General features: G+C 45.6%; 1 protein-coding gene across 3 annotated transcripts in view; it reads left to right on the top strand.

The window, feature by feature from the left end:
• The first annotated feature begins 3,290 nt into the window (after window positions 1-3,290).
• Window positions 3,291-19,539, top strand: part of PPP4R3B (protein phosphatase 4 regulatory subunit 3B) — an 18,448-nt gene continuing 2,199 nt past the window's right edge. Inside the window, exons 1-15 of one of the 3 annotated variants that reach the window (XM_064415570.1) lie at window positions 3,291-3,741; window positions 5,071-5,126; window positions 10,049-10,147; window positions 10,608-11,228; window positions 13,814-13,891; window positions 14,078-14,194; window positions 14,816-14,932; window positions 15,276-15,407; window positions 15,830-15,932; window positions 16,500-16,541; window positions 16,801-16,959; window positions 17,195-17,364; window positions 17,949-18,088; window positions 18,574-18,737; window positions 19,176-19,378. In XM_064415570.1, coding sequence (XP_064271640.1) covers window positions 3,600-3,741; window positions 5,071-5,126; window positions 10,049-10,147; window positions 10,608-11,228; window positions 13,814-13,891; window positions 14,078-14,194; window positions 14,816-14,932; window positions 15,276-15,407; window positions 15,830-15,932; window positions 16,500-16,541; window positions 16,801-16,959; window positions 17,195-17,364; window positions 17,949-18,088; window positions 18,574-18,737; window positions 19,176-19,378 — 2,343 coding nt within the window. In that variant the 5' untranslated portion in view covers window positions 3,291-3,599. Of the gene's footprint in view, window positions 3,742-5,070; window positions 5,127-10,048; window positions 10,148-10,607; window positions 11,229-13,813; window positions 13,892-14,077; window positions 14,195-14,815; window positions 14,933-15,275; window positions 15,408-15,829; window positions 15,933-16,499; window positions 16,542-16,800; window positions 16,960-17,194; window positions 17,365-17,948; window positions 18,089-18,552; window positions 18,738-19,175; window positions 19,379-19,539 lie in introns of all 3 variants that reach the window. The other 2 variants (XM_064415571.1, XM_064415569.1) reach the window with 2 other exon arrangements.

Raw genomic sequence — 19,539 nt, 5'->3', positions numbered from 1 at the left:
TGCTGCTCTGTAGTTGTCTCTGTCTTTCATCATGTAAGACTGAAAAAAGTTGGGAAAGATTGAAGATTTCCTTGGCAATCTTTTCCTCCCCTTTGAGGGCTGTGTCTTATTATTTCTTAGTAAGAATTCAGATGTCACTCCTTACTGTGACAGTTGACTGATACATGATTGTTACATATGAATGGTGTTAATAAAGTTATGTAGGTCAGTGTCCAAGTCCCTGAACAGAAACTCAGATGTTGCTATTTCTGGTGACTTCCCAGAAATGGACCTTCCACCCCAGTCTAAGTGGTTTTCCAAGGTTTATCTGCCTTTATTGTACACTGATTTCTGAGAAGCTGTGTTGTGGAGCTGGTCCCAGCAAAGCAGCTACTGCAGTGCTGGGGCATTGTCTGTGTGGTGCATGATGATAAAGGAGCAAAATGACTTTAATGTTGCTGTGGCAGAACCTGTACAGTCAGCCTGACTTTCTGCATCTGGAACCAGCTTCAGGCCCCTTGGGAAGGGGCGGGGGCAGAGCACACTTGGGAGCTGGCTGGGAGGAGCAGAAAGCAGCTGCTCTGACCTGAGGAGAGCAGCTCAATGGGAGCCAAGGGCTGAGTGAGTGTGTGCTGCTCTGACCCTTCCTGGAGGGAAGGACATCCCGGGCCCTGGCAGGAGGAGCTTGGCTCTCAGGTGGGATCAGCCATGATCAGAAACCAGGTGGGTCCAGGGTGCTCGAGAGAACAAGCTCAGTCCTTTTGCAGTTTGGAATAGTGATTTGTTTCTTCTTTCTCACTGCTCAACATAATTAGCTTCTCTAATGACCTGTCTTAAACAGAGCCATTGAAAAAAATTGCCTTGGAGAGTGAAGCTGGGCAGGTGAAGCTCAGGAGGGCCAGAAATGCCCTTGACAAATCTGAAGTTTTCATGCAGGTGCAAAGAGTCAGGAGCTGGGGTATCTCTAAATGCCAGCAATAAATATTACAAGTGCTATCATAAAAGTGTAAGAGCTGGCCTAATTGTACTTCTGGGATTACCTGCCAGAGGGAACGATGCAGTCTCTTAATTTCACTCCAAGAAATTTTAAGTGAATTAGGAATGAGTTGTCTGTCTTGCTTGGGAAAACAAAAAAAAGGAGCTCTGTGCTGCTCATGTAGTGACACTTGTGAGTCTGCTGTCTACTCTGATGAAATCCTTTGCTGTGATGAAGAACAGAGAATTCTCAACACTGATAACTTGCTGGTGGTGATGGGGAAGGATGAGCTGCTGGCAGGTGCAACACCGCCGTGGAAAACGTCGCTTTGCTTTCTGTGTGTCTTAAAGAGACTCTGATGCTTTCCTGGTCTTAGCCTGGGTTTAAATCCAGTATGTAACTGTCAGGGCAAGCATTGTGTGTTTTGTCCAGGCAAAGCCCCCAGAATGGACTTTCTGGTTGTGGGTACTGAAGGCAGGGTTGTGCTGGGCTTTACAACCCCCTGGATGCTGTTTTGGGCAAAGAGCAGCCCCACATCCGAGTGAGTGCCATCCCAGTGTGTTCTGAAGTGTGATTTTTCCTTAGAGGTCACTGAGTTCATGCCTGAAGAGATCATGGACTTATTTCACAGCTGAAGCATGAGAAATAGCTTTTCGTGCCAATTCTAATTCACATATCTCCTTTTTGTAGCTATTCATCATAAGAATTTGCTCCAAAATACTCTGCAGTGGTTTCTTGCTGTTTTATATATCCTGAGAAGTGCTGCATTTAATCATGAGTAGAAGTCATGCTTTTATTTTTGTGCATTTGGTTTGAAGAGCCAGGAAGCACGCACAGAAGTCGTGCAGAGGGGAGAGAGAGTTCATGAGCAGCAGATGTCCTGAGGCAGAAATATGCTGTGGCCATTGGGGTTTGTGTTCGTTTTTGTGTGTTTGCTTTTTGTTGAGCTTTCTCTAAGGTAGAAATATGCTCAGGTTGTAATACCTTGTGAGGAAAGGCCACTAAAACATAGCAGGGAAGGCTTGTTTGGAACCTGACTGTAAACTGCTTCATGTGACTCTCAGTCTGGGGTTTTGAAACCACTTAAGGTGGCCTTTTTTTAGTTACTGACTCACCCATAATGATGCACACGTCCCAAGGTGTGCTCCTATACAGCTGAATAAAAGTGTATAGGATAATTCTCAGAGGTCTATATTGTATTTTCTCCGTGGCTGAATCTTAGAGGCCTGCTACAATGAATATCAGAGCAAAAGCTGAGACTTGAATGTTACTTAGATGCTACCTTTTCTAAATCTGCCCAGAGAACATTTGGAAAAGTTGCAGATAGTTACTTTGAGTGGCAGCGTTTGTTGGAAACACTTTCTTTGCCTTCCTCTGGAACCACGTTTGAACTGGAGAGCAGAGCAATGCCAGGCGTGTGAATAGGAGCCATACCGGTGTAACTGCTTTCACCGTGAGGCAAGAGCCGGGAAAGTCTGGCTTTGTCTGGGAATGGGGCACACCCTGCCCTCAGGAGAACTTGTCCTCCCTCCTTCCCCTTCAGAGCCTCAAAAATTGGCTTTGGAGACGCAGTCAGGCTTCTCCTCGTCCCCAGTTTCCCGCTGTTGCACACAGCTTTACTCCCTGAACGCTTTTGGGTCCTTTTCCCTGTTCCCCTGCAATCAGAGATGTAACTATTTTTTTATTTGTAGTACAGAGGAAACGTGTAGATGGTGTTTAGTGTGGAAAACTTGAGATATACAGACTCCACGATGCTTGGCAAGTGGTCTGTCTTAAACTGTACACTGTAAGGGCTAATTTAGCACCTTTCTTTCCTTTTTGAAGCTTCACCTTCAGTTTGGCTTTCGAGCCCTCTGTGGAGATGTACAAAGCGTGTTACAGTATGGCTGCTGCTGTGAGGAGATGCCGTTTTGTGATGCAGGGGACACCTTTTCTTCCTGGAAATTCCTGAAAACTGAAACTCTGTTTCAGTTGCGTATGCTGTCTAAATTTACCCTGGCCGGGGTGTGGAGCTCGCCCCTCATTTTGTGTGGCGGCGGTGGGTGGCACTTTCTGCGGTGTGAGGGGGGGAGGCGTGTGTTCCGTCAGCTTTTAGACAGACTTTAAAAAAATTTAAAAAAAAAAATTAAAAAAGGAAAAGAAAAAGTTAAGTTTTTTCGGGGGAACATATGAGCCAATTCCCCCTTTAGACGCCTCGGGGATGAAAAGGCAGCGATGCGCCCACGCACACCCCCGCTGCCTGAGGGCAGCCGCCATTTTGTCCCCCCCTCCCCGTTCCCGCCTCGGCGCCGTGAGGGAGCGCGCGGGCCCCGCCCCGCTCCCCGCCCCTGCGGCCGCCGTCCCGTCGGCGGCGCGGCGGCAGCGGGCGGCCGCCGTAGCCCCTGCGAGGGGAGCCCGTGCCCGGGCGGGGAGGAAGAGAAAGGCGGCCCGAGCCGGGTTACAAGATGGCGGCGGCGCTGTAGTGGCTGCTGAGGCGGAGCGGCGCCAGCGAGGCCCGGGCCGGGGCGCGGCGGCGCTGACTCGCCATGGGAAGCGGCGCGTTAAAGGCCCCGCGGTGCCCCTGAGCGGCCCGGCGGCCCCGCTTGCTCCCCGCCGCCCTCGCTCCATCGCCCCCGCGGAGGCGGAGCGGGCCCGGGGCTGCACCATGTCGGACACCCGCCGGCGGGTGAAGGTCTACACGCTCAACGAGGATCGGCAATGGGACGACAGGGGCACCGGGCACGTCTCCTCCAGCTACGTGGAGCGGCTGAAGGGGATGTCGCTGCTGGTGCGCGCCGAGTCGGACGGTGAGAGCGTGGCCGGGGCTGCCCAGGCCGCTTCCCCTCGCCCCACGCCCGGCTCCGGGCCCGGGCTGCCCCCCACCACCGCCGGGCTCGGCTGATGGTGCCTTCCCTCGGGACGCCCCCGGGGATTATTGTTGTTATTGTTATTATTTCAATCCCCGTGTCTTGCGGATCGTGTGAGGTTGCCTTACCGCACAGGACACGGCAGCGTTTGCTGCTGTGGTCCCAGGCTTCTCCCCTCGCAGTTGATAGAATTATGGAATACGCTGAGCTGGACCCATCAGGATGATCAAAGCCCAGCTCCTGGCCCTGCACAGAGCTCCCAGCAATCCCACCGTGTCCTCAGAGCGTTGTCCAGGCGCTCCTGCAGCTCTGGCAGCCTCGGACCCTTTCCTGGGAGCCTGGGCAGTGCCCGACCACCCTCTGGGAGAAAAACCTTTCCCTGATATCCATCCCAAACCTCCCCAGAGCCAGCTCCATGCAGTCACCCCAGCCAGCTGCAGCTCCCCGGCCTGGGCAGAGCTGAAGCTGTGACATGTGAGGACATTTTGTTCTCTTTCAGAGCAGTATCCTCTGCTTCTGAGGTGCTCCTTTCCTCCCTTTCTTACTGCTGCAAAAAAACTTGTTTGTTTGTTTGTTGCTCTTTTTCTCCTCAGGAATTCCCTGGTTGTGCTCCAGCCGGGTGGCATCCCTTGTGTTTTATTGCACTTTAAAGTCACCTTAAAGGGTCTGTTTTAGAGGGGGGAGGTACGTGCTCCCCTCTTTGTCAGCCGACAGGTGCTAATGTGCTAAATAAACCACCTAGGACTGGTATAAATTGCTCCGGAGCTGTTGCCAGGAGACATACACTGCTTGCATACACAGGATGAAGTCCCTGCGTTTATAGTAGCTGGATGATTCACTTCTGAAGGGCAGCTGAAGGGAATAAAAGCAAGTGGCCCACGTGGCTTCTCTGGACAAAAACATTTTTATGCTGCCCATAAACATTTTTATGCTGGGCAGCACATTACCTGCTGGAATTTGTACAGTTGGCCTAAAAGACCACTAAAAAAAAAGCTGGTTCTTGCACCAGATTCCAGGAGAAAAGAGTGCTAAAGTGGATTTTGGACTAAAGTAGAAGAGAAAAATTTGTTTTAATAGGGATGTTCCTGTTGAATTTTGTTTTACCTGGCTTATTTTAGGAAATTATATTTAAAGGAGGCGGTTCTTGTGGATTTTCCGTGAGATTTGGATTAAGCTGAGAGTGTTGGCTGGCACGTGGGCAGTGGTGTGAGATGTGTGGAGATGTTTGTTTTGTTGGATTCAGTAAATCTCTCTTCGTACCTTTTTCAGGTTCACTACTGTTAGAATCGAAGATAAATCCAAATACTGCATATCAAAAACAGCAGGCAAGTATTATTGCTAGGCTTTGCTTTCTCTGGTTGCTGGTGCTGAGGAATTGTTTTGTGCTTGGAGTAATTGCATTTTTCAGGAAAAGCAAGAGGACATGCAATTGTCGATGGTGTTTTTAGAGGTGAAAAAATGTATAGGTGTTTTTTAGAGGTGAAAAAATTGCTCAGAAGCCTGTGGATGCTAAACACTTCACATTCTAGAAATTAATATGTTGGTCTTCTAGAAAAATACCTTTTGGACTTCAGGCTTAGAAGATAATGCATGCAATTTGGAGAAACATTGAAGTCATTACAGGAAGGGTGGTTGGAAACGTGTACATGTAACTTCTGTCTCCTATGCCAGGCCATCTGAAATAATTGAAAAATTAGGGAGGCAAAACTTTGACCAGCCCTGTTGAAGTGTATTTATTTATTTATTGAGGTTTTTTTTTCTGGAAATAACATGAAGGAATTTGTCTTTGTGGGACTCCTTTCTTTGTTGCTGCTGTTTAGTTTTTATTTTAAGCCCTGGAAGCTCCTGTTGTCCTAGGTAAGGCCACAAGCCATGGTGAGAGTTGCCTTTCCTAGGGGTAAACCTCCTGCAAGACAAAGAAGTAAAACAGTTGGGAGCTCTGTTAATAGGTTATTTTTGTTTCATCCACTGAAAAAATTCAGCTTACTGAATCTTGTCTGCTTTTATTGTTTTCCCTTTTTCAGGCTGCATTTTTGATGTCTCTGCCTGCATTGTTCTCATGGGTTTTCTGGAGTTTTTTCTGTCTCTTCCTTTGTTCTGCAGTAGAGTCTCTGTTCCTTCAGTGTTTGATACTTGTTCTTTATCGTTGTGGTATCCAGAAGTGTTTCAGCACTGCAGAAAACAGTAATTTTGTTCTTCCTGAGTCACAGAGGGACACATCTTTGAGGATTTTGTTATAGTGACAAGTTACAGTGTGCGAATTAGAGAAAGAGACTTTGTTATCTTGTGGGCATGGGTTGGCTCACGTAGGTGAGCAGTGAGGTGGAGTTTCGGGCCAGCCTTTCCAGGGGCTCTGCTGTGGTTTCTGCAGTTCTCATGTTAGGGGTTGGTGGCTGTAGGCTTTCCTTGGGGGGCCGTGCTGAGGAAGGAGCTCTGCAGAGCTCCAGAAGCCAGGAGTCTTGAACTGCTTCCTGTTTACTAGAGGAAACCTCTACATAGTGAAATACAAATGCACATTTTGTTGCTGTAAAGTTTTAAAATGCTTCCTTTCACACCCTGTTTCCTGAAACTACAACTGATTAATTGTAGGGTTTTTTTACTTATTTGGTAGCAAATTTTCAAGTGACTTAAGTAGCTTTTGTTACCATTTTTCTTGTTTTGGCTGGCTTTTATTTCTGATACTGATACTTTTGTGTCCGTGTGGCAGAAAGCTTTTTCTTCTCTGCTCCTTAAGGTTTGTGCAACCTCGTGCAGCTCTCAGTTGACACCGAGCATTGTCCTCGAGTTGAAGGTGTTGGATTTGGGGAGAGCTGCAGGGTGGTGCAGCTTGATGGAAAAGAAACATGCCCTGCCCACATCTGTCCTTATGTAAATGACTTGATTGGACTTAGAGGGTACTTAACGCTTAATTGTGGTTTGCACGACAGCTCCTGTGAAAAAAGGAAACCGAGCCCTGATTTTTCAGTGCTGTGCATCAGTCTGTGACTTCCAGTGTTACACTGTTAGTGCCAGGTCGTGCTGTGGCTGTTCACTCACCCCAGACAGGACAGGCCTGGTACCTCCCTGCTCCAGTCTGTCTGTGGTTCCTGGGGAATTCATTCTGTCCAGGTGCTGGGCACACTGTCATCACGACTTTCCCTTTCTCAGGGGAATTGGGCTTGGGTGGGTCTGACACAGGTGCCAGGCTGCTCAGCACACAATGTGAAATTATCTCCAGTTAGATGAATGCAAAGAACATGAGAGCCTGAAGAGCTTTAGGTCCCCCTGGATTTTGGGGCATAGGCTTTGAGAGTTACACCCCTCTGCTGGGCACCCCACGTTAGCCCGAGGGCAGGGTCAGATGTGTTCTTGGAGGCTGGCAGGAGTAGTTTTAAAGGCTGGCACCACACCCATTTGGTGTTTCAGTCTCTGCTTGAGGTTACTGTTCCCTGGCAGAACTGGCAGACGAGTCCGTGGCTGAAAGACATGGAGCTGCTGCAGAAATCCTTCTGGTGTTACCTTTGCTTTGGGTGTGCTCTGTTTGCAGCTCTGAGGTGAAGATCCTGTGCAAATCCTGTCTTTTGCCCAAAGTTGCCATCGTGTGACAACAGAGCGCTTTGCTCGAGGCTGAATAGGAGTTCCTGGTGGCCAGGATTTAACACATCTGCAGGGGTGCTGTTAAAGCCAGCCAGAGCAGTTGCCAGAGGGCTTCTTCACTGCTGTTTCATCCAGCGGCAGGTTAGATGCAGGACTGAGTCAGTTGAAACATGTCTTCCTGCTGGATTCATTTTTATCCCCACGTGTTCCCCATCTGCTTCCCTGTGCAGCACACTGGTGCTGGCATGGGGACGTGGTGCAGTGCAGGAGCACGGAGGGGTGGAGTAGCAGACACCAGCACTGGGGAAGGCTTTGAGCTGCTCTGAGTTTCAGTTTTTGTTCAGAATTAATCTTTTTTGTCTTTATTGGTGCTTGAGTGAATTAAGGAAGGTTGCTGTTGCTCGTGGATGGAGCAGCATGGCCTCTAAGCAGGTGGCTCGGCCTGGAAGGTGTCTGTCTGTCTGTCTTCATGGGTTGTCTGAGGTCATGCAGGAAGTGTGTGCCAGATGAGAACGTCTTATATTGGTTTTGGACAATTATTTTCTGTTGAAACCATCTTTCAGTCTTTCTGAAATATTTTTGGAAAAGCTTATATAACTTGTGCTTTGTGTGGGCAGTACAGATTGTAACAAGTACCATTCAGTAACTGGAGAATTTTCACAAATTTTTGACTGCAGTCCCTGGGTGCCTGGAGTCATTTTAAGTTACTGCGTTAATTCTCTGACTTGAATCATCCTGGGCTATGAATAGGGCTGCTGAATGTGCGTGTCCTTCTTTGTTCAGTGAAGCACCTCTGGGGCTCAGCTTACCTGCAGTGCATTGGTTTTGAGTGTCAGGGCATCAGCACTTGCACAGAATGTTTCAAGGTAAACATTTCAGATTTGAAATTCTGTCGCAGCCATAAAATTGTACTTAAAAATTATTTTTTATTAATCTCTGAACAAGAACCAGATCAGGGAGCTGATGAGGCTTTCAGTGCATGCAGCTGACAATTATTATTTTTCCCTTGAAGCCCAGTTGAGTTGTTGACTCTGAAATGGCACAAGGTAAATGCAGAGATCCAGAGGTCCTGAGCTGGAGATGAGGGGGGACAGCTGTGGGTGAAAACCGTGTCAGCTCTAAGAACTTGGACCAGTTGTGGTGGAGCCTGGCAGCAGAGAGGCTCCCTATTAATATTTCTCTGTAGGAGAAAAGTGCAAGTGTAATATAGGACACTGTAATATAAATAAGCAACTCACAACAGTGCTGAAACCACGGTGCATTGAACTCTTTCCACAACAGGGAAACTTTGTTTCTCTAAAGAAATGTGTAAAAATTAGTAAGAAAGGGAAAAAAATTGTCTGTGCAAATTCTATTGTTTTTAGTGTGGCCTGTGATTATTTTGGGAGAAGGAAGTGGATCTGTTGGTAGGCATTTGTCAATGCTGATGTTGTTCTTAACTTTATTTTCAAAGAGAAGAGAAGGGCAAAGACAAAACTCCCAAAATATACAACTCCCTGTGGATATTGAGGAATTAGGGTTACTGTAGAAATGAAGAATAAATGCTGGGATAAACTGGGGGGCTGGCAGGGATAAACTGGGGGGCTGGCAGGGATAAACTGGGGGGTTGGCAGGGATAAACTGGGGGGCTGGCTGGGAGGGGCTGATTGCTGCTCAGGTGGTGCTGAGCATCACTTATCTGTCAGGATTTATTCCTTTCTTCCTCTTCTATTTTTTTTTCTGTAACTATTATAATTGCTCATTATATTTTATTTTATTTCATTTTTGAAACAATTCTTACCTCACAAACAGAGCTTTCACCTTGTCCTGATTCTCTTTCCCATCCCAGTGGAGGGAGGAAGTGACTGAGCAGCTGTGTGGTACTTCCTTGGCAGCTGGGTTAAACCACAACCACTCTGTATTGTCTTGAATATATATTCAACTGAATGTTGAAGTACAGGCTTGCATTCCTTACAGGACAGCAGCAAGTGCCCTAATAAAACTTCTTCAAAAACCATTTTAGCCTGTTCAGAAATTCCACCGAAACTTCCAGGTCTGCTGAGCAAGTGCAGAAATTGAATTGATGGAGACAATAATAACAGAGAAGAAAAACCTGTCTGGAATGAAAATAACTGGCAAGATGGTTGTAACTTTAGTAAGAACTTGGGAGTTTTGTGTTATTCAGGCTGTATGGCTTTTATTTCAGAAAGGAGTATTTGAACATGAGCTAGGCACTATATCTCACTTAGCTAGGGCTGTCTTAAACTCTTTCTGAGGGGAAAACTGAAATCTTAGGCGGTTTGTTTCTATCTTACTGAATATGAAAATACTTAACATGTTACATTGTAGGTTTTCTTAATCTAGTGTGTGCATTCCCATTTCAAGACTGTTGGCTCAAGAAATGTATCTTGCAGAAAAATGCTATCATAAGTGGCTTGGATATGAAAAACATATGAAAAATAGTATCTTTAAATATGTTTTGTGTAAGTTAATAGTCATAAAATAGCAAGAAAAAAAGTTGATGTGTGGCAGAACATGATATAATATTTTAGTGGTTTATGTGTTTTTTTAACAAATGTAACTTTAATTAAAATTATTTATTCTTTAGACATTGGCTTTAAAGGAATAGAGGCTAATATGTAGTGCAGACCTGTTTCAGAAACAATTACTGTCTCTGTTTTATCTCAAACAGGACACCCTGATTGTTTGGTCAGAAGCAGAGAACTATGATTTAGCACTGAGTTTTCAAGAAAAAGCTGGCTGTGATGAAATTTGGGAAAAAATCTGCCAGGTACAGTAAATTGAAACATGCTGTTTCTTCCAGGTGTTTTATGTCTTCTGTGCCTTGATGTATTTGTGCATCCTTTTTAAACCTTGTAAAAAGCAAATATTTGTTATTTTCTGTGCAAGGTCTTAAATTGCCCCTGCTTAGAGCACCAGTTGTTCTCATGATTGGATGTCAGGCTTTGAAAAATCACTGTGATGGTGAGACTCAGGTGGTCGGTGTTCTGGGGCAGTGAGATTGTGTTTATTGGAAAGGCACTGCCAGAGTTCCATGCCTTCATGGTCCTTCTCCCAGCTGGCCTCAGGAAGCACTTGGTGGAGTGCAGTGGAACTGCAAACGTGCTGTAAGGAACCAGAGAGCTCAGATCCCCTCGCAGCTGCCTTGGGACACACTGGGCAGTTGTGTTGCTGCTTTGGTTACTGCTCATTTTGGGATCAGACAGTAACTGTGTGCACTCTTCCCTTAGGTTCAGGGCAAGGATCCTTCAGTGGAAGTCACGCAGGACCTTATTGAGTCAGAAGAGGAACACATAGAGGAAATGCCTGAAACCAGTCCTCTGATTGACCTTCCTACTTGTGAACTCAACAAACTTGAAGAGATTGCTGACCTAGTTACCTCTGTTCTTTCCTCACCCATCCGTAGGGAAAAGCTGGCGCTGGCCTTGGAGAACGAAGGCTACATCAAAAAACTGCTACAGCTTTTCCAAGTCTGTGAGAATTTAGAGAACACCGAAGGCTTGCATCATTTGTATGAAATTATTAGAGGGATTTTGTTCCTCAACAAAGCAACTCTGTTTGAGGTGATGTTCTCTGATGAGTGTATTATGGATGTGGTCGGATGCCTCGAGTATGATCCTTCTTTGGCTCAGCCAAAACGGCACAGGGAGTTCTTGACCAAAACAGCAAAATTTAAGGAGGTTATTCCTATTACAGACTCTGAACTCAGGCAAAAAATCCACCAGACTTACAGGGTACAGTATATTCAGGACATCATCTTGCCAACACCATCTGTTTTTGAAGAGAATTTTCTTTCTACCCTCACTTCCTTTATTTTCTTCAACAAAGTTGAGATTGTCAGTATGTTGCAGGTAAGTGGTTCTTCATGTGGTCTACATGGATTGTTTGTAGATACCTGTAGCTATAGTTTCAAAATGGATTACAGTTAATCACACACGAGTTGCACAATGTTTTGAATGCTTGCCCTGCTCTCTGATACTTTGAATTTGTGTTTTGAAAAGGTACATTTCAGGTGAGTATATTAATATTTTTAATGGGTTGTAAAGCTGAAGATTTTTCTCCGTGATTCCCAAACAACACAGAATTTTTGGTCAAGTTTGTGAAGGTATTTAGAGAACAGGTAACTTGTTGTATTCTGTGTTAGGCACATTGTGCTGGTTTTGTAACAAATTCTGGATCTGTGATTCCAAAGAGCCGTTCAGAACCATTCCTGTTACACTGCTGTTACATCATGGTACCAATTTCAAATGTTACTGGTGTCTTAAAGATTAAGTAACTAGTTATGGGGGGGGGTTTCATACTGATACCCAGAAGTGATAATAAATAACCAAGCTGTTACTTTATGAAAAACTCTCCTGCACAGTTTGTAGTCAGAACAGGTTCCAAGGTGGTTGGGACCCTGGAAGGAGCCTCAGTGAAGAGCTGTGTGAATTCATGGCATTTTGGGGTTTTCAGCTGGTGCTGTGTTGTGCAAACTCATGGGTACCCAAGTGGCTTTATTCTGTTTATCTGTGTCCAAAACTGGTCCATTTATGTAGGACACATCAATCCCTCTTGTGAAATTACTAGCTTTGTGTTAAAGATTTTCCTTTAAATTCTTTTGCATATATTTTCAAAAACTAAAAATCAGTATTATGCTCCTGAGGCCACAGTCCTGTTTGCATTTATGGATTATGTCTATAGAGTTTTTTTTTCACTGGGGCTCTACAGTAGTGGATATTTAATTGTGCAGTAACAGAGAACTCTGATTTGCTGTTACCTCAAGTACTCCTTGCAGAAGGTTCTGAAATTCTCTGACAGTTCTTTGCTGGGTCTGCTGGCTGTCTTTGCCATCGTAGATGGAGCATGTGCACACAGGTTTGCCTGCTGATTCCAAAGCCTGTAGTGAGATGTGTGGTGATTTACAGATAATGTTGATCCTTGAGAATTACAGGTTGAGAAGAGAGCACACATGGAAAGATGTTATAGCACACTTCAGGAAAATTCCCCCCTGAGGTCTTGAAGTCCTGAGGTCCAGGACTGCTTTCACAACCTGTGGTGTAAATCAGCTTGTTGGGCACAAGAACTCCAAAGCTCCTTTGGGTTTGGGGAACACATGGGATGTCCTGTTACCCTGAATACACTGGCAAAGCTCCCAGGGAGAGGGCAGTTTAGAGGAGCAGCAGATTGTGCTTGCCACGGCAGCAAAGCTCCTTCCTACGTGCCACAGAGCACTGGATCCCAGTGCTGCTGTGCTGGAGCAGCCACGTGGGAAGGAACCTCCATCCATCCCATGCTTCAGGACAGGACTGGGCTGAGCAGCAGCCTTGGACAAGCAGGAGATGCTTCTGTGCTCAGGTGTTCTGCAGTAGGGATTTTCTACTCTACCTGCTGTTGATTGTAGTATGGTTTGGGGTTTTTTTTGTACCAGGCTTAATTAAGCTGTTTAAGCCAGCAAAGCTTAAAATAAACTACTAAATCTGTGTATGTTGCACTCCCTGTGATGTTGATTCCAGCTATCATTTGTTTGTAAAGCACTTCTATCCCCACATCTTAAAATTGTCAGGAGAAGGTTTGGCAGTCTTTGGTTGGCTTTGCTGTAACTGTGAAAATTCTGTATTGGTACTGTAATAAAGCAGACAGATTTTAGTGACAGCACACAGCAAAATAGAGAGGTAAGCACACTCTGTGTTATACAATGCAAAGTTCATGTGTATTTATTGGAATGCTGCTGTTCTGTTCATTTTTGTTCAATGCACAAGTTTATTGGGTTGAATTGGTACAGTGATGCAAAATTTTGTAAAGCTGTGATATGTTACTGTTTGCTGTCAGATTTCTATTGTCTTTAAAAGGTAACAGAAACATTTGAATTTGAGAGAATGCCAACACTATTTTCAATGTGAAAGGGTGCATAATAATCAAAGGGCAGAAAGTGCCTGAATCCTTGAGAGATGCTGATGCTCACCCTGGTTTTTGGGTACCTCTTGATCTTATGGGGTAACCGAAATGCTTTTCAAGAAGTGAGGTGTTCCTGTATATACTTAAATATCTCTTGGTAACAGAGGATGTGAATGTGAAAAGCCAGTAATAGTCCATAAAGTTTCCCAGCTTGGCAAAGCAGAGCACATGCAAGTGGGAGAGGTTTTATTGTGAGTGAGGTAATGGGGACATGGCTGCAAAGCTGTCCCTTGGCTGGCACTTTGTAATTGCAGTTTTAGGGACCATCACTGAGCTCAGCTTCACCTGGCTCTGCTCTCCTGGAGCTGCTTCTGCTGCTCAGAGGGAGTGCTGAAACAACACCCTGGGAAAGATCCCACTGGATGTGTGCTCTGGCATTTGTGTTCTTTGGGATAAACTGAATGGAGAGCTGGACTTTGTGCAGGGTTGGCTCCTGTAGGGATGGCAGCTGTTTTCCAGAGGCGCTGTGTAAGGTGTGTTCCTTTTGTGTGTTACACAGGAAGACGAGAAGTTTTTATCAGAAGTTTTTGCACAATTGACAGACGAAGCTACAGACGACGACAAACGGTGTGAACTGGTGAGTGCCAGCTCCCCGTGGAGCCTCGGGGCTCTGGGTCGGGGTGGAGGAGGAACACTGAAACTCTTCTGCAGTCACTGGGGATTTCTGTAGAACCAGCCAGCACATGAACTCTGCCACAAAATGTAACTGTTCCATCCTTTCAGAGAGATTTCTGACCCAAATTCCTGTTTCCCTGTGTGACAGGTGAACTTCTTCAAGGAATTTTGCGCCTTTTCTCAGACGTTACAACCTCAGAACAGAGATGCGTTCTTCAAAACTTTGGCAAAGTTGGGAATTCTTCCAGCTCTTGAAATTGTAATGGTGAGTGAAACTTCAAGCTGATTTTAACCATGTGGAAGAGCTACAGCCATTGAGGCAGTTTTGGCTCTGCTGAGCCCCTCTGTGTCAGTTTTGCTTGCTGGGAGTGGGAGTTGATTGGAGCGTTCCCAACGCAGAGGCTGCCCCAGCTCTGAAGTGCCTGCCCTGGCTGCTCTGGGCATTTTCATTCTGTGTGAGCCTGTGGGACAGTCCTTGGGACAAGGGGGTGTAGAAACTGGCAGAGGCTCTTCTTGCAGCTGGATTGTTGTTGTGGTTGTTGCTGGCCCAGGGCCCGAGAAGTATTTTTAGATAATCTTGAACTGTTGGCTGGTTCCTCCCAAAAGATCCCGTAATCCTGTCGTTAGCAGATTAATCTGTCCTAATCAGCAGTGGGAAAACAGAATTTCTTTCACTCCTGTGGTTGAAGCAGCTGTTGCTGCCTGAACATTGCAATTCATTTTGCTGGTTTATTGTTGTTTTTCTGTAACCCTATTATTGTGTTTCTCATAGAAACTCTGGTAATGAGAGGTTCCCAAAACTTAAAACTACCTATTACTTTCAGCTTTACTTGGTAATAAATACCAGCTTAATTTGTTCTTGCTAATCAATTTCTCTCTTTATTAGGGAATGGATGATCTGCAAGTTAGATCTGCTGCTACAGATATATTTTCTTATCTGGTAGAATTTAGCCCATCCATGGTCCGAGAATTTGTGATGCAAGAGGCCCAGCAGAGTGATGATGTAAGTCACAGTGGTTTGCAGTTTGTTGAGTCTGTGGGCAAGGAGGAAACAAACAAAACAGCAAAACAAACCTCTAGAAGTGCAGGAAAAAGTAGGTTTAATGTACAAACATCTCTGAGCATGTGGGTGTTGTATGAGTTTACAGTTTTGGAATCTGACTAACAGGGGTTTTAGGTGTGGAGAGTTGTGCTTGCCAGAATTTCTGTATCCAAATGCAACTCTCAATTCTTCAGTTTCATTTAAAATTGTCTTCAGGAAATTACAGAGACTATGGAAATTGCTTTCCACTCCTGAAACTGTGTCTAACTGTTTGTTGGTGTGTTTGTTTGGGATTTTTCTGCAGGACATCCTCCTCATCAATGTGGTCATCGAGCAGATGATCTGCGACACAGATCCGGAGCTCGGGGGAGCTGTTCAGCTAATGGGGCTGCTGAGAACTCTGATTGACCCAGAGAACATGCTGGCCACAGCCAATGTAAGGAGATGGGGCTGCAGATACTGCACTGTCTCAGCACAGCTGAGAAAACCTCACATTCTCTGTGTTTGCTCTGATACTGAATTTCAACAAGCCAAAAATAAGATTAACCTTTCCATTTTGGGGCATTGTGCAGGTGTTCATTAACAAAAGCTTTGTCAAGCTTCTTGAGATGTTGATGTTTTTTCAGTAGATGTTTGCATGGTGGGGATTTTCTGGTGATGGTGAGCTTGGTTAGTTGCCCCAAAATGCAAAAACTGATCTTCCTTGAGCAAAGGCAGTCCTGCAGGCCCAAGAAATATACAGGCAGACCTGAGGAGTCAGTAGAATTCTGTATGGGCTGTTTCCTATGTTACTGTTCTTTCTTCTTTAAAAATCCTGTGTACAAATCCCAGTGTTTAATAAAGTTATTTTTGTTCCAGAAAACAGAAAAGAGTGAATTTCTCAATTTCTTCTACAACCATTGTATGCACGTTCTCACTGCTCCGCTTCTGGCCAATACATCAGAAGATAAATGTGACAAAGGTACAGAATATTTCCATTTTCTTTTTCTTCCTTTCAGGCCTGGAGTGTTTGGTGCTGCCAGTGCTGGTCCCAGGGATCAGCCTGGGGATGTGCTTGTGGAAAAGTGCTGCTCCCCCAGGGACAGGGCCTCTGTGGGCAGCAGTTCTCAGCTCTTCCCTGCAGCTCTGGGTGCTGCTGTAGCTTTGTGCAAGATGCACTTCCTTGATACAATTGTTAATTGCATTTAAAAAAATACTTCCTATAAAGCAGAGTGTCTGTAATTAAAATGCACTCATTTTAATGCATGATTTGAAAAATTTAGAATTGGTGCTTTTATTCTACATCATATTCCTAAGGTTTAGGTTATACATTTTCACCTAGATGGATTTAAAACTTTGTAAGGTAAATTAAATACAGAAATCTCACCTGGCTGCATTCTTGCTGCGTGTGCATGTCCCTGTAGCTCACAAACCTTTGATCTGATGAAAAATCTCACCACTTGGTAGAATTGTTTATCCCCATCTTTTAAATCTTGGCAGTGCTTTGAAAAGCTTTTTCAGATTTTTGTTTTTATTTTCTCTTTATCAGATGCAGTAGTTGGATCCATTAAGAGTAATACAATTTGTCCTGGTAAGTCTGAATTGACTTTGAGTTTTGAAACTTGTCTTGTGTGCTATGTATGGCACTCTGTTTAAAAAAAAAAAAAAGTTAGGCATGCCCATATTTTATTTCTTTTAATACTTGTTACTGAAATATATGTAGGAGCTTTGATTCAGGTGAGATGACTGGAAGCTGAAGGAACATTTTCATCTGTTTTTAAGTTAGTGGGTTTTTTTTTTCCCTAGTCAACCTTGCTGCTGAAAGCTGAAATGGTTCCTTTTTCTTGCAGACAATTACCAAACAGCACAACTACTTGCCTTAATTTTGGAGCTGCTTACTTTTTGTGTGGAACACCACACATATCACATCAAGAATTACATTATGAACAAAGATTTGCTAAGAAGAGTGCTGGTATTGATGAATTCAAAACACACATTTCTGGCCTTGTGTGAGTATGGAGCTGGTGTGATTTCCTTCTTTCCTTCTTGCAGGCGTGGTGGGACTGTGTGGATGATGTGTGGGAGGTGTTCCAGTGCACACTTGGAGTTTGTGTTGGTGGGTGTGGATGAGATTGTCATGCTCTGGACTGGGGGCCCATCTTCCTCTGGGTAACACCAGGGGTGTCAGTTCTTCCCACAAACCCTGGCACGTGGTTATGAACTCCTTGATTTTCCTTGGCACAGGCGCTCTCCGCTTCATGAGGAGGATAATCGGGCTGAAAGATGAGTTCTATAACCGCTACATCACCAAGGGAAACCTCTTTGAGCCAGTTATCAACGCACTGCTGGACAACGGCACGCGCTACAACCTGCTCAACTCTGCTGTCATCGAGCTCTTCGAGTTCATCAGGGTGGTGAGTGCAGCTGCAGGCTCACAGGAGCACCCAGCTCCTTGGGGAACGAGGACTTGCTGCCAGTGCCTTCGTGTGTGGGAGGCTTTGCTGCAATCTCTGTGGTCTGTGAAAGTGAAGGGTGGTTTTTAGTTGTAGGATATGGTGGCTGCTGGCTTTTCCAGCAAGAAGAACTTTAGGAATTGTAGGATTTGCCTGATAGGGTGAGAGACTTGATAGAGGGGGACTGACCTGAAGGTGCCTGGTCCCACATGAGCTGCTGAGGAGTGGGGAGAGCTGGAGCTGTGGGGAGGACAGGGCACAGCTCTCCCACGTAAAAGAACTTTGTTTAACAGAAGTGTCACAGATACAACTGGGACACTGCTGGGTCCATTGTCTGTTTCTGTGGGAAGCCTCATAATTATTTCTCAATCTCATCTCTTTTATCAAGGATAAATCTGATTTCATGTTTCACACATGTATGATATTGTACAATAACACTTTGGTTCTGGGCAAGAAATCGGTCACTTTCCAAACTAAACTCAAAAGTTTTGTCAACTTCTTCTTGTGCCCATTTGAGGCTGAAACCCTGTTTTGTTCTTCTGCAGGAAGATATTAAGTCCCTTATTGCACATATAGTTGAAAACTTCTATAATGCACTTGAATCTATTGAGTATGTTCAGACGTTCAAGGGACTGAAGACAAAATATGAGCAGGAAAAGGACAGACAAAGCCAGAAGCTGAACAGGTAGGCCCTGGTTTCTGTGCCCTGAGCCTGGCAGGGGCTGCTGCTGTGCTCTGCTCCTTGTGTTTCCCTTTCCCAGAGGGCAGCAGGAGGCTGGGACTGGGGTTGGGTTTCATTCTTGGTGGAAACTTCTCAGATTAGAGGAAAGCCCCATGTGCCTTTCCTCGTGGCCAAGTATAGTAGAGCTGATGTTGGCCAGTGGACTAAATGTTCAGAAAACTCTCTAAGAGCACAGGGAGAGCTCTCTAAGAGAAGAGCAAAATGTTGCTCTGTCACTCTGATTTGGGATTCAGTCTGGCTCGTCATCAGCTGGGGTGTTGGTGAGTCTTGGGGTGAGGGCAGAACCACAGATGGAGCTGCATTGCCTTCTCAAATGCACTGAGCTCCCTCTAAAGCTCTGGAAGGCATTTCTGATCCCGAGCCTGAAACAGCAGCCCAGCTGGAATCCCTGTGTGTGTCTCTTACAGTGTCCCATCCATATTGCGTAGCAATAGATTCCGCAGGGATGCCAGAGCCTTGGAGGAGGATGAGGAAATGTGGTTCAATGAAGATGAAGAGGAAGAAGGCGAAGCTGTTGTACCTCCAGTTGAGAAGTCAAAACAGGAGGACGATTTTCCAGATAGCTATGAGAAATTTATGGAAACTAAAAAAGGTATTTACTCTGTTTGAGCTTGTTGGCACTGGAAGTGCTCCATGGCAGATACGTGGAGTATCACCCAAACTACCCCATGGTTTGTGCTCTGTACCTCAAGCAGCAGTACAGGGCATTCCATGTAATTGAGTCTTGAGATCCAAATGTGTCTTCGCAAGCCAGTTCAGGATTAAAATAACCAGTTTAAATGGTATCCAAAAGCAGGACTTTGAATGTGCCTGTGTGCTCCAGGTGAGCCATGTCCCCATGCCCTCAGCATCCAGGCCCTGCTCAGTTTGCTGCTGATGGGCTCAGGATGGGCTTGGTTGGGGAACTGAGAATTGCAGCAGAATTGGAACCAAAAAACCTGCTGGCTGTCGCCCTGCGATTGCACTGTGATGTGGATTGTACTCCTTGGTGTGCAGCTGATACCTAAGTGTGACAATGTTTGTCCCTCAGCTAAGGAGAGTGAAGACAAAGAGAATCTTCCAAAAAGGACTTCAGCTGGGGGATTCAAATTCACTTTTTCCCACTCAGCCAGCGCAGCCAACGGTGCGAACGGTGCAAACAGCAAATCCGTGGCAGCTCAGACATCACCAGCGAGCTCCAATGGCTCCTCTTCCAAGAACACAGCCCTGAGCCCAGCAGTGCCAGCCCCCAAGGTGGGACAACTCGTGTGGGGCTGTGCCAGGGGAACAGCAGCAGCAGCCTGTGGGCAGCAGGGCTGAGTTGGGCATAAATTCACCCTGAGCCCCTCGCTGCTCTGGGGAGGTCTGAGTGGGGCTGGGCTCTGTTGGAATCTGGTGGGTGCAGTCTCATCCCA

The sequence above is a fragment of the Passer domesticus genome, chromosome 3 (genome assembly GCF_036417665.1).
Source record: "Passer domesticus isolate bPasDom1 chromosome 3, bPasDom1.hap1, whole genome shotgun sequence".
In the NCBI taxonomy this organism is placed as follows: Eukaryota; Metazoa; Chordata; class Aves; order Passeriformes; family Passeridae; genus Passer; species Passer domesticus.
This window is presented reverse-complemented; position numbering and strand designations above follow the sequence as displayed.